At 33.9% G+C, this 14,992-nt stretch overlaps 1 protein-coding gene across 6 annotated transcripts in view; it reads left to right on the top strand.

Moving 5' to 3' along the window:
- SWT1 (SWT1 RNA endoribonuclease homolog) overlaps positions 1-14,992 on the top strand; it is a 91,030-nt gene that overhangs the window by 6,804 nt on the left and 69,234 nt on the right. For 5 of the 6 annotated variants that reach the window (XR_014325964.1, XM_082832384.1, XM_082832383.1 and 2 more), the window contains 5 exons: positions 4,137-4,875; positions 8,690-8,737; positions 10,298-10,427; positions 11,371-11,472; positions 11,875-12,063. Coding sequence is in view for 5 of the 6 variants with exons in the window: in XM_082832384.1 (XP_082688510.1) it covers positions 4,137-4,875; positions 8,690-8,737; positions 10,298-10,427; positions 11,371-11,472; positions 11,875-12,063 (1,208 nt within the window). In the remaining variant the exon portion in view is untranslated. The remainder of the gene's footprint in view (positions 1-4,136; positions 4,876-8,689; positions 8,738-10,297; positions 10,428-11,370; positions 11,473-11,874; positions 12,064-14,992) is intronic. The other variant, XM_082832381.1, reaches the window with a different exon arrangement.

Raw genomic sequence — 14,992 nt, 5'->3', positions numbered from 1 at the left:
TTGTGAATCTTCGTCTCTATATTATTATCCATTGAAGTATACTCTGTCACAAATTTCATGTTATATTGACTATCACTTTCTAAATTTTTCAGATTTTTAATGCCTTTGTACTAGTATCTGGTTTTTTAAAAAAATTTTAAGTTTGAAAACACTGCCTGATTTTTCACTAGTTACCTTTTGCTTAAGAACACATTTTCTAGCCTTGATTTTATATCCATGTATAAGAGTGTAAATGGAGTTCTGATCTATATACTCAACCCCCTTGGACTTATTCATATAGTCTCTGGGAAGAGGAAAAAATAATGTTGAGTTATTTTGAGAATAGGATCAAAATTATTCTAAGGATGCAATGAAGTTCAACTTGGCGTCAGTATGTACTCAAAATCTGCTACTTGGCTTCAGCCCTTGCATCACTGAATAGTTGAATGTCTTATTCAATGACATTTCTGTATCTCTGAACCCAAGTGTGATCAATGACCATGCTATTGTGTGAGTTATTACCATATCTAATCAGGGTAACAATATCAGTAACATGAACAGTGCAAAGCATCTAGATTTATTGTTAATCTCTGATTATTTACTTTCAGATGTTGGTGAGTAGTTTAGATGTAACTCGTAGTGAAATTTTCTTTTGTCAAAGACAAGTATACAGCATACAATATACTTCAGAATGACCTTGTCGTGCATTTAAACAATGTGATATATATTTGAAGCGTTGATTGGACAAAAGAAAGCTGTAATACTGTGCTTAGTAGATATCAATATCAGTAATGCGGGATTTCTCATGACCATTGGTTGCTTGCAGAGAAAATGATTCATTTGAGATTGTGTTTACTTCCTGGAGTAGTAAACAAACTTATTTGCCTTAAGGTTATAAATATTTCTTTATGATACATGGCATCTTCCGAAAAGATCTCCCTGTTCAACTACAGGAAAGGTCCTGAAATTGATGTGCAAACATTGAAAGCTGAGATGTAGGTGGAAAATCAGAGAGAATTTTGTCATGCTGAAAGCCAGTTACGTTGTATTGTTACCACAATTCCAGATCCTTGGTTGAATTTATTAGCAATAAAAATGTAAGCAAAGGCAGCAGTCTCTTGAAAATATTCAGAAAGCATTTCGTCAGGTTGCACACAGTTTGTGGGATTTCTTCAATAAAAATTGCATCATAACCATTGGGCAAATCTTTAAGTCTAGGAGTTGAAAAGGAGGTAAGTTTTATCTCAGTTAGTATTAGAGAGATGGTACTATTGCCATCAGCAATACCCATTATTGGCAGAATTAACCAAAAAGTACTTTATTCTTCATTTGACCTAAGTTGAAAGTAAGTATGTGATTTAATATCCTAAATGTGCATTATGATGGCTAATGGAGTAATCTAGCCACTGGTAATGTTGAGCAATTATTTTTCTTGCTGTATATCATGTTTTAAAACATTGGTTACTAAATTTTGGGACTTCCCTGGTGGTCCAGTGGCTAAAACTCCGTGCTTCCACTGCAGGGGACATGGGTTCGATCCCTGGTTGGGGAACTAAGACCCCACATGCTGCATGGCATGGCCAAAAAAATTAAAATAAAACCTTGCTTACTAAATTTTAAAATAATCTAATTATAACAATTAAATTTTTGACAAGATTTCACATTTATTTTTGTATCACAAGAGTTCAATCTAGGATGGTGATATTTAGCTTCAGCTGATACTGAGTTTATGCTTAAGTCATTCATAAAAAATAAGTATTTGCTATATGTCTAACATGTCTAAAAAGATCTCAGAACTTTAGTATTTTGGGTTGCAAATATACAACTACATTATCACAATATAGCATTTTGCAAAACTAGTTGATAAGAGGTAACTTCTAAGATTTAATTTTGTTGGTCTTTTAAAAGGTATTATAATGCTGAGTTTTTATTAATTATGACCATATGGACCATGGTGCATAGATTGCTGTGATATATGCAGTACAGGGCCGTTGTGAAGAAAAAAATAAAATAGGAATTTTAAACTGCTCAGAAAACTACAGGGTCCTGTTAAAATTTTTCTTTTGTTTGTTGTTTTTCTGATTTTTCTTTAATGCAGTTGATGTCTTATATGATATACTATTAAGTGTCAAGCTAGGGTCCTATTAAAGTTTTGTTTTATTGCTACTTATTAACAGATAAATAATGTTAGGCAGTCTTTTTGTAGAAAGAGATAGTAAAGAATGTAAAACCAGATGAAGACTCAGGTGAAACTCCTATAGAAACTCTGAGATGTTTATAGTTTGCTCTTGCATAATTAATTATTTGAAAAGTCACTTATTTACCATCTCTTTCTCCCCTGCTGGACGGTAAATTAATTGCGGGTACGGACTGTATTTGTTATGTCCTCCGCTGCCTCCCAGTGCCCGGCAGAGTGACAGGTACTTAAAAGGCACTTAAGGATTTACTGATATAAATTAACGGATTGTGGTTCCTCGAATTTTTTTCCCCTTTCTTTCTGACTACAAAGTAGTATCTAGTTTTATTAAGCAGGAAAATGTTATCACTTCTAGCTATTGCTGCTTCTAAAACTTTTTAGCACATTTCTTTCTAGCTTTTTTACTATGCTAGAAAACTGTTGAGACCACATTATGTATAGAGATTTGTACCCTACTTGTTCTCTGCTTAATATTATATCAACATGTTTCGTTATGTCATTGAAAACTTTTCATAAACATCATTTGAAATGACTGTGACACTCTATCATATTCGCTAGAATGACATGTTTTTTAGTCATTTCAAAAATTTTAGCATTTATCTCGTACCTGATTTTTTCCTCTTATAAATAGCCCTGAATTGAATATCTTGCTGTTATTATTTTTTAGTCCATTTCTGCTTTTTTTCCTCCTTTGTATAGAATTTCTAAAGTGGGAATTACTAAGAAGTCAAAGGATAAGAACATTTTTAGAATTCTTAATTATATTGTCAGATTCCTTTGTGTAACTGTTAAATCATTTTGCATTTCTACTAGCAACATATGAGAGGGTCCATTTTACAATTTCTTGCTGGTGTTTAATGTTATTTAAAAATCTTTGCTAATTTGATAGAAGAAAATGGTATGTTGTAATTAGCATCTCTGTGACTTCTAGGGAAGTCAGACTTTTTTCCCCAAAGTGTTTATTAGCTATTCCCTTTTTCTCTTTCATTAATTTTCTGTTTATGCCTTATTCTAGAGTCTTAGTACTTTATTTTTTGAATTTTATTTTATTTTTTTATACAGCAGGTTCTTATTAGTTATCCATTTTATACATACTAATGTATATATGTCAATCCCAATCTCCCAATTCATCCCACCACTACCCCTGCCCCACCACTTTCCCCGCTTGGTGTCCATATGTTTGTTTAGAGTCTTAGTACTTTTTTTTTTTTTTTTGCGGTACACGGGCCTCTCACTGTTGTGGCCTCTCCCATTGTGGAGCACAGGTTCCGGACGCACAGGCTCAGTGGCCATGGCTCACGGTCCTAGCTGCTCCGCAGCATGTGGGATCTTCCCAGACTGGGGCACGAACCCGTGTCCCCTGCATCGGCAGGCGGACTCTCAACCACTGCGCCACCAGGGAAGCCCTTAGTACTTTTTGATGAGCTTTTTATTTACTAAGGCTAATAAGCTGTCACATATGTAGTAAATACCATTTCCAAGTTATTTTAATTTTATTATTTTTTAATATGCTAAAGTTTTAAAGTAAATAGTCATTTATGTTTACTGTTTTCCTTTGTGATTTTTCCCACTGCTATTAAGTTTAGGAAGTTCTCTATTAAGAAATCAGATAAATATTCCCTTTTTCCCCTGTGGTTTTTAAGTATTTAATATGAAGTAGAGCAGTTATGGAAATAATAATTATTTTGCACTTAAGTGTTTAATCTGTTTGAAATTATACCATCTGGTATTATATAAAGCTGTACGTTTGTGGGGTGTTTTCCAAATAGCAAACCAGTTCTTCCAATAACCATTTGTTGAGTAATCCTTTCCACTTCATTCTTAATGTAGCCATTTCTTACTTTTTATGAAGTTCCTATCAGACCAGTTCTTTCACTTCCTCACTAAAATGATACAGTGCAATATTACATATTATCAGGTACAATTGTAATGTAACCTAGTTTTCTGTGCTGCTTTACAGACTGAATGTAGAAACTGACACTCCAAGAAAGAGACCAAAAATTAGTTCTTCATCCCAAGGACTTGTTAAACTCCAAGAAACATCATACTCAAATGATAATCAAATTACTTCTCAGAGTCCTTCTTCATATGGAACTAAAAATGGTATAAGTAAATGTGTAGATTTTAAAGTTAAAGATATTAAATTGACAAATGTTAAGAGTGAGCTGGACCATGGAATTAAAAACTTTAGCAGTCCTAAGATTGCCAAAGATGTGAGACCTAAAGCTGAAGGCCAGGCAAGTGAAAAAAAATGGCCTCATCTACTTGCTCAGAGGAAGAAGATGAAGGAACTCAAGAAAGAAAGGTACAATAAATTTAGAGACAGTTCTGAAAAATATGTTTTGGAGAAATGCAAGAGAATCCAATTTTCTCAGGATTATAAGTCCAACAAGATAATTAAGGAACCCCTCGAATCTAGAAGAAGAATGATCAATTTCAAAATCCTAGGAGAATCCTGTGAAACCCTTCAGAAGCTTGTAGAAGAAGATGTCTTCAGTTTAGATTCTAACACGTCAAAGACCAAGCAGGAGAAAAAAGAATGCCTGGAAGGCTCCCAGTTTTCGTTAAATTTGACAAGGCACAAAAGTGAACATTTATTTTCAGATTCCACGTATAAGCAGACTGTTCGTGAGTGGGAAGGGAAATATCATGAGCATCAAAGAAGTAATGATTCAAGTTCTAGTGAAAACCTAACCAAGGTAAGGTAGTGCAAAATGAATATAGGCTTTAGCAAAGAGTTTTAATGTACTTAGGTTTGTGTTGTTTCTATTATAGATAATGATCATAGAGAGCTGATTCTATTTAGTCAGGAAGATAATGTTGATTCTTTTATTTTACCACGATAATTCCAACTTCCTTAGGAGGCTATCCTGGCAAGTATCAAGGATCCAAAATAAGAGGGAATGTGTAAAAATATAGAAAGAAGCCATTATAGATCGTTCTATCAGAAAAGCACTGTGACAGTCTTAGGCTCTTCTCTAACTCCAGGAACTATAGAACATCCAGGGCGTATTATTCCAAATAGCTATTCGTTTAACAAATTTTTTTTTGAATGCCCTATATGCCAGGCACCACAATCACTGTCTTTCTTTTCAGAGACTTACTTAATATGAGGAGACACAGAAACAGCCACCTCAGGTCTGATCAGTACTTATCACCTAATATGGGAATACACAGCAGGGGATTAACATGGCCTTGGTGCACCGTGGAGGGATTAATTCAGGAAGGTTTACTGGAGGGGATAACAAGTAAACTGAGAACTGAGGATTGAATAGGAGTTATTCACGTGCAGACAAGATGGAGTGAGATGGGAGAAGCAGGGATGTTCCAGGCAAAGGGAACTGTGTGTACAGAGATCCAGGCTAGAAAGCTTGGCATATCTTGTTTTGCTTCTAAATTATGTAATAAGTCAGCATTTGTGGACTAATTTGAGAACCTAATTGCTACAGCCTTGTTTCTATGGCAAATAAAATTATTTATTGATACCTTTAAGACAACTTTTAGAACTTTGGAACTTCAGAAGTTCTGAAATTTAGAGACTGCTTAAAAACAGGTGGTGGTGGAGCCTACCTACTTTTAGGAATCAAGACTACAGAGTGTAGTATAAGATAACTTCCTTTGAAAAATGTAGGAATTGTAACTAGGGAGGCCAGAAGAGCTTGAGAGAGAGTACTCTTTGTTCACTGAACTTGAAGGAGTCCAAAGAAGGAAAGAATTGAGTTTGTTCTTTTTATTGCTTTCTTAAAGGAAAGCTACAGTTTTCTTCTTGTGCTCTGTAACCAGTTCTGTAGAGTAGCATGCAAGCAAGGAATCTGAATTTTCCAGTATCAACATCTGAATCTGAATTTTCCAGTACAACATCTTTGTATCATTGTTTGGTGTTCCCCTCGTGCTGTACATCTGAGGAACAGTATGAGAAATCCCTGCACTGCATCTTACAGGTTTTTTTGCTCTCTGTGTAGAATTGCTACACAAACCAAAAGAGGTACATAGCATGAATATTAAGTTGTAGGGGAAGCAATTTTTGCATGATTACTTTTCAGTTATTGGAATTAAAACTCTTTATATTCCCTTGATAGCAGTCTTATCTGACTCAAAGTCATGTAGACACAGGAGCAGCAAGTAAATATTGTTCTTACCTTGAATATATTATCTTTAGCATATTATTGACAGAAGCTAATCATCTTAATATTATATTTGTTGTTTTGTTTTCCTCATATATTCCTCAGTAGATAATTATCTTCCTAAAATAATGAGTGTACTTTACAAAGAAATAACTGTATTTTCTGGATTTAGTAATCCTGTTATGCTTTCCTAGGAGAAAGTGACTTATTTTGTTTCTTAGGTTTTATCGTCCTTTGATACAGACCCTTCTCAGTTTGCACCATCCCCTTACCATTGCTAACTAATGTTCTAGAGATTTGTGGTTTATAGGCCACTTTTATAAGTGGTATCCCACTTAATTCTTACGAGTCTGTGGGGTAGAGATTCATCAGTTTATCAAACATTAATTAAAGATACCTATTATGTGTTAGGTTCTAGGCATGTAGAGATGAATAAGATGCTTTTTACCCTCAAGAAGTTCCCAGGGAGGTAGATTAGTAAACAAATACAATTGCAAATACAGTGAAGTAAATATTAGAGCCCTAGGAATTTGGCTGGTATTAGTATAAATTTGGGAGTGAGTTAAGGAAGGGCTTATTAAGGTGGAGGTTCTTAAGCTTGGTATTGAAAAATGTGTAGAGCAAAGAATAGAAGTGTTGTCCTGTCAGGGGAGAGGGCCAGTTGTGTAATGGCCCAGAGTTACGAAATTGCATGGCAAGAGCCTACGTGGGCACTTAAGTTGTTCATTTTGACTTGAGTTGTGTAGAGAATCTATAGAAGAGGAAGTTGGGGAGGAAGCGAGGGTCCAGAAAATGGATTTCTTTATCTCTCATGGGAAAGGTGGTTTTTTATCTTGTAGATAGTACAGAGCCATTGAAATGTAGTCAGGGAAGCAGTATAATCAGGTTTTTAGTTTGGAATCACTCTAGCAGATAAAACCATTTATACCATCATTATTGTTATTCCCTTTTGTCATCTCTAGGGAAGGCTTTATCCAGGTCCATGTATTTAATAAAGCATGGTAGGGGAAGGCAAACATTTAACACCCACTAAGACTTTCTTTTATAATAAGGAGGAGGTTTTCCAGGACAACTGACACGAACTTTTCTGGATTTGGAGGTAACAGAAAATTTATTGAAATCACTGAAAGTGACCTGTGATCAACGAGAGTGAAGGGTAATAGTAAAAGAATGAAAAGACTTCAAATGTCACGAGTTTCAGGAAGTTCTATAATAATCTCTAGCTTGGTTGGCACTCCTTAGCTGAAAAGAACTTAAAGCTCTAGTGAGATTTAAAGTCAGGTAGAAAAGGCATTATAAAACCCAGGGTCATGGAATAGTAAAGCTATAATGGGCCTACGTGTGTGATGTATGTGGTGGTGTTGTATCAGGTGAAGATTGATGTTAGGTAGTTTGGGTAGAAGCTGAATTCCCAATAAAGCAACATATGATACACTTGTTTAAAGAGGGTCTGTAATTTTTATACAGTGTCTTGTAAAATACCTGTGAGTTTGGTGCTTGGAGAATTCTTAGAAGATGATTTCGTTTAGTAGTGGCTTTTGCTGAGTTCCTTGTCACCTGTATGTAGGGTTGAGTAAGTCTCATCCACTCACCAAAAGTGCCAGTGAAAAATTGAGATTTTCAATCTTTGCTAGGAGACAAAAAATAAAACACCCATAAATGATAACATTTTTCAGCTTTTCCTCCCTCAGCCATATAATAATCTTCAAGTTCCCTTTGTTTTGTCATGTCACTTTTATAAATGGCTTACTTACTCCTGGATAAAAATTTCCCACCACCGAAGGCCAGCTCTTTTTACCTTTGCCATGGTTGTTGTGTTTCTTAGGGTGACATGTTTTATCCTAGAATACGAGTATTTTTAGGAATGTATATATATAGATGAGTAAACCCTAAAGAATTTCTACTATGTTTCATAACTTAATAGAATGAGGCTTTTCTATTCTAGGGGCAATTTTTCATCTGGGGGCAGTTTTGCCTCTTAGGAGGGCATTTGGCAACTGACTTGATGGAGACATTTTTTTTTTTTCAGTTCATTGTTTTTCTTTTTATTGTGACTGTTTAAGTGTGTACCCCCAAACAACATAGTTTACTTGTCTTTAAACTGAAGTATAAATCCTTTTCTCTTCAACTCTATTTACAATCAGATTTTATCTCTATTACTCCACTAAAATTGCTTGGGCAAAGGAATGGAGACATTTTTGATTGTCAGGGTTGGGAGTGGGTAGATATCTAGTGGGTAGAGGGAAGAGATACTTCTAAACATCCTACAACGCATAGGATAGCCCCCAAAACAAAGAATTACCTGATCCCAAATGTCAGTAGTGCTAAGGTTGAAAAACCTTACTCTAGGTATATGCTTCGTAACTAATAAAATTACTTTTCATTTCAGAGTTTTGAAGCACTGTGTTCTTCAAGTATTCAAGATACAGATCAAGAGGTTACTGATATATTTATTTACTCTGAATATTTTTAATGAAATTCAGTCAAAGGGTTCTTATTTCAATAAAATATAATGAGTATAAAAACCTTGATAGTATGAAAATAACAGTGATGTCACTGCCTAATTCAATACGTAAGTTTTTATGAAGCCATGAAAAACTGTTTGGAGAAGTATTTACATTTACTTTATCACCTTTTGGGCTTTTTTTCTAATAACCTCTAATCTGTTTTGACAGAGTATCTTTTTTTTTAAATTTATTTATTTATTTTTGGCTGTGTTGGGTCTTCATTTCTGTGCGAGGGCTTTCTCTAGTTGCAGCGAGTGGGGGCCACTCTTCATTGCGGTGCGCGGGTCTCTTGCTGTCGTGGCCTCTCTTGTTGCGGAGCACAGGCTCCAGATGCACAGGCTCAGTAGTTGTGGCTCATGGGCCCACTTGCTCCACGGCATGTGGGATCTTCCCAGACCAGGGCTTGAACCCGTGTCCCCTGCAATGGCAGGCAGATTCTCAACCACTGCGCCACCAGGGAAGCCCCTCTAATCTGTTTTGAATAAAGAGCGTGGAGCCTGTGGCCCACAAGTTACGTGAATTTTAAATTAATGTTATGTTTTTGCATGCTTATGCCTTGGCTTGCCAAAATGCAGTATGATATTAGCATGTTTTGCCTCATTTTTCTAATTAGCAACAAGATGGACATTTCTTCAATGAAAATGAGGGCACATACATTTATTTTTTACCTGTTGCTTCATTTCTCAGCTAGAATCTCCTGGTTGAACCTCATAGAATTATTGCATACAATTTTATCTTCCCTGCTTCTAAATTAAAATTAGATTCATAGAACACTTTGTGTTTTTCTATTTAAAGGAGACTTTAAAACCATACTGATTGCTTTTTATTTGTGACAGTCAGTTATACTTTTATGTCTTTTGGGTCAATGCCCCTTGAGAGAAGAAAGATTTCTCACCTCTGCTCTAAAGTTAGATTATACTTTAATTTCTTTGCATCAGAATACATCAGGGAACTACTTCCCTGAAGTGAGAAGGGTATTAAGATCTGGATTTCAGTTTTTGATGGTTCATAAACAATCTTAGAAATCTTAGGAAAAGTGCTCATCATCCAGATAAAAACATATTTGGCTCCTAAAATACTTTGAAGTGAGAATGGGAATGAGAATTAACTTGTTTTGGAAGTCTATTTTGTACTAGGCTCTGTGTGAGGTTCTTCACATTATTTCATTTAATCCTTACGAAAAATACTAAAAGGATACAGATATTTAATATTCCTATTGTGTAGATAAACTGAGACCCATGGTTGTTAAATAATATGCTTGCCTAAGGTTGTAGAAATAATAAAGTAAGAAGAGAAGAGCTATATTAGAAACCTTGTGTATGTTTATAAATCTGTATTCTTTTATCATGTGGCTTTCATATTTTTGTAAATATTTTTCTTTCCACAAACTATCTCATATTAAGTGAATTAAGAATTAATTGCTTTTTTCTCTTACTAATCTGCAGAGAAACTAATTCAAAATATTTTGCTGCGGGTCTTTTGCAATTTAGATGCAGATTGTAGAAGAGCTTCACGCTGCACGTGTGGGAAAAAGTGTGGATTTAACTGTGGTTCCACCTTCTGGAGAGTTAACAAGTATGGAGATTGACTTGGTGGAAGATGATGTACATTCCTCTTCTGGTATATCCTATATGCATATGACAGTTTTATGATCTCCTATGTTTTCTTAAGAATTAATGTGCCGACACTCAATTTTTATAATATTTAGAGGAAAAATGTTAAAATGTGCTTATTTGAAATAATAAAGTATATTTCTTTTAGCAACAGGAATCAGGTCTAAGGTTTGTCTTACCATCATTTGCTTTATATATCTCACATTATTAGGCAGTTAGACATATTTTCTCTTTCACCTTTTGCCAAGGGGCAGTAATCAGAGTTATGAGCTGTCTTTTATTTTTGCTCTTAATCGTAACTTTTAACAATTTCAGCTTTGTAAAGCACTGATCAGAAATAATGCAAATTGCTCAAAGGTATTATATTCATGGATTTCTTATTTATATAGTAAAATTGTGATTATTCTCACTCCTTGGAGAAGATAATGATAGATATTACCCAAAATATGTTAGTATACTGTTTTGAATTGTATTTGTAAAAATAGTAATGCTATGTTACATTCACATTGCATTTTTCAATTTATTAAGTGTTTTCCTATGCATCAACTTATCTGTTCCTCACATGACCCTATGAAATAACAGTGCTAGTATTATCTTTTTTCTTTCATTTACATATATTTGTTTTTTCAGTTATATTTCAGAGTACATTAAAATTAGCTTATGATTCCTAAGTACGTAACTACCAGTGATCGAGTACAGGGTTTGGCAACATAGTTACTGCTGGTGCAAGTTAATTTATGATTTAAGCAATATACAGTATTCTATTGGTGGATAATTAAACACTGATTACTGTTCTTTCTCTTAAGAATTGGAGTAAATGCATTTTTGTTTTTATTGTCTAAAGTACTGCCTTAAGAATGCTATCAAAGTTCTGTGATATCAAAATTGTAGTTATTATACAAGTCTGTTATCAAATGTCATGAAATCCTCACTTTGCTCTTTTTCTTTAGCAAATACTGCTTCAGACAAAAAGCTTTTAATTGTTGTTGACACAAATATACTGATGAATCATCTCAAATTTGTTAGAATTTTGAAGACAACAGAAATCTCAGGTATTTATAGAACATATTTACCGATTCTGATTTTCTTATTTGAGTTGGTACTTTATATGAACAGTGATGTGGGTTTCCCCCCCCCACAAACTTATTTCCATTTGGATATGTTATTAAGTATGTGTGTGTATATATACATGAAGCATAATCAACTTAAGTTAAAAAAAAAAAAAGGCTTTACACGTTAACCTAGCTTCTAAACTTACTCTTTTGTGATTTCCAGTAGTATTTATTTTTGTAACATTCTCTTGACAGTTATATCTGGTTTTAGTTCCTATTTTTATCTATTATCTCTTCATTCAGATTGTGAATTTCTTTAAAACTTTTAATTCTCCTATAGCAGTTTGATTTAGTAGCTCAATACATATTTGTTGACATCTAAGAAATCTTTTTATTTTTTAGGCTTTGACAGGCTTGTGTTAATAATTCCCTGGGTTGTTGTGCAAGAGCTGGATCGTATGAAGGCAGGAAAATTACTGAAACGTGCCCAGCACAAAGCTATACCTGCCGTTCATTTCATCAATGACAGTCTCAAAAATCAAGATAGAAAGCTATGGGGTCAGTCAATACAACTTGCATCTCAAAAACTTTGTAAGTATTGTTCTCTCAGGGTGCTTCTTGATTAAGATTTGTTTGGACGCTGACTCATTAATGAAGGGAAATGGTGCAGAACTTTAAAAAAAATTAACAGTATTACAGTGTGAAATGGCAGGGCATAGTGATGCTTTGGCATATTCTGTTAGACTTGGTTTGGAGGCCTTTGATTTTTATTTTTCTGCTTCTCCTAGACCTTCTTAGGTTATGTCCATATTTCACAGAGACTGACTGTATAGTTCTGTATGCATAGTTGTCTATATTACAGTACTTTGGATTCTTTTTTTAAAATACCATGTTGAGTGATGAGGCCACTAAGTGATCTATGTTTCTAATCATCACTGCATGCAGTTAATATAGTGCAGAGGCAGGCATTGTTTTCCTCTGGTTTGTCACAACCTGTAATAAGGAGGTATTTTTATTATAGAGGTCTATAGATTTTCTCCTGATTTTTTTCCGTATTAGTTTTTTTTTTTAGTCATTTAAAAATCTTAGAACCTAAGTATGTTCTTCATGTTTTTATATTTTTTATACAATTTTTTAAAATGAATTAATTAATTAATTTATAGCTGTGTTGGGTCTTCGTTTCTGTGCAAGGGCTTTCTCTAGTTGTGGCAAGCGGGGTCACTCTTCATCACACGCAGGCTCAGTAATTCTGGCTCACAGGCCCAGTTGCTCCGCGGCATGTGGGATCCTCCCAGACCAGGGCCCGAAACCGCGTCCCCTGCATCGGCAGGCGGACTCTCAACCACTGCGCCACCAGGGAAGCCCCCATGTTTTTATTTTATTTTTTAATTTTTTTTTAACATCTTTATTGGAGTATAATTGCTTTACAGCGGTGTGCTAGTTTCTGCTTTCTAACAAAGTGAATCAGCTATACATATACATATATCCCCATATCTCCTCCCACTTGTGTCTCCCTCCCACCCTCCCTATCCCACCCCTTGTTCTTCATGTTTTATATAACTATTTGGAAAAAGATCTGTGTGTAAAGCAACACTGTTGCCTCTGCAGAGTTTATACATACATTTAGAGGATATATTTCATTCTTTAAAAATTGGTTTCTTTCCAACTCAGAAATATTTGTATATGTAGATTTATCTTATTTTAAATATGGATTTATGTTGTCTACTGTATCCATATTTACTATAGGATATGAAATAATTCATCTTTAGATGAATCTAATCATGAAATTAACCCTGAGAAGACTTTTGGCACAGCTGTTTAGTCTTAAATCTTTGAAGAAAAAGGGCCTCTCCCATTAATTTCTTTATTCTCTTTACAAATATTTATTAGCTCTTAGTATATTCCAAATACAATGCTTATACATTTTGAGTAGGAACATCATGTGCTGTTTAAGAGCTTTTAAAGGAAACCACTAAAAAAAATCACTTATTAGAGTTAAGAAAATATTAAAATTAAAAACATATTAAATTGAACACCTTAGATGGTCTTTTTTTTTTTTTTTACTTTCCGTTATGAAAACTTTCAAATGCAGTATAATATAATATAATATAATATAATATAATATAATATAATATAATATAATAATGAATCCCTATGTACCTCTCACTCATTTTCAGTGATTCTCAACATTTTGTCATTCTTGTTTATTCTCTCATTTCCTTTTCCCCTTCTCCCCCAACTCCTGGAACTCCTGTAGTACTTTGGTAAGTATTGCTAACAGATAGGACTTTTTAAAAAAACAGCCATGCAGTTAACAAAACCTCTGATCTAAACCATCATTTCAGTAAAACCCCGATCCTTAAGAAGAGGTGGGAATTTTTTTTTACTCTTAACCTTTTATTGTTTTTCTTTGTTAGTTGATACAAATTGTGTTTTATTATATAATTATACAGATGATGATAATAATAGACAACATGGCCATTACTCTCCAGACCTTTTTCTAAGTGCTTTACAGCTAATATCTCATTCAAACCTTATAGTACTTGTGGAAGATAAATTCTTATTAGATCCATTTTATTGATGAGGAAATTGAGACATAGAGATGTTAAGAACTTGTCCTAAATGGAATATCTGTCCCTTCAATAGATTGACTTTGAGACTTATTTTAGAAGAGCTAATTTTAGAATAGATATTTTGGCCACATTTATTATTTATAGATGCTTGTTATGTTTCTTTTGATTTTTCCATTTTTATGTGCTTTTTTGATACTTTGACTTCTTCAGTCTATGCTTTTTGGGTTATTAAGGAGGATAAATCATAGTAGTGGTCTCAAATTTCTGTGCTGCTTCAATTTCTGGGTCTTCCTTGATATCCATATTTCACTTTAAAGCTTAAATTGGTATTATTTGATCTTTGTTTTGTTAAATTGCACTTTTAGTTGTAAGGTTGTAGATAGATTATTTGTGTAATTGTCTGTGTCAGATAAATCCTTTATGTGTTTCACTGTATCATTGTTATCTGTCAAACTGATTATTTAAAACATTCTTTATATAAAATCTAATGTAACATTTATTCTGTTGATAGTGATTTTATGATATCCTTTAGAAATATCCTTAGTCACTTTTATCATAATAAAATTATATTTTATATTCTAATGGTAAATTGAAATTCTTATGTAAAAACTTAATTCAGGATTATTGAGTGAAATTAAAGTACTTGCTTGGAGAAAAGCAAGAACAAAACAGTCTTTACACTTTACATCTGTCGAGCACATTTGCCACTAACTCTAATAATTGCTTATCTTGCTGTATTATTATCTTTTATGTAATCACAGTATTATAACAATGTATTTGTTTAGACAAGCATTTTCCATTAAAAAAAAGAAAAATGCCACAAATTGAATGCAGATAGTCCATGTTAAAATAGCCTTAGTTGACCATAATTTTAGTGTTGTCCTTACTCTTTTCAAAATTGTGTTTATTTGATGTAGTGTGCATTATGGTGAGAAGAGAATAGGATT

This window comes from Leucopleurus acutus (genome assembly GCF_964270905.1).
Source record: "Leucopleurus acutus genome assembly, chromosome: 2".
Classification (NCBI taxonomy): Eukaryota; Metazoa; Chordata; class Mammalia; order Artiodactyla; family Delphinidae; genus Leucopleurus; species Leucopleurus acutus.
Note: the sequence above shows the minus strand (reverse complement) of the source record. Positions and strands in the feature narration are given on the sequence as shown.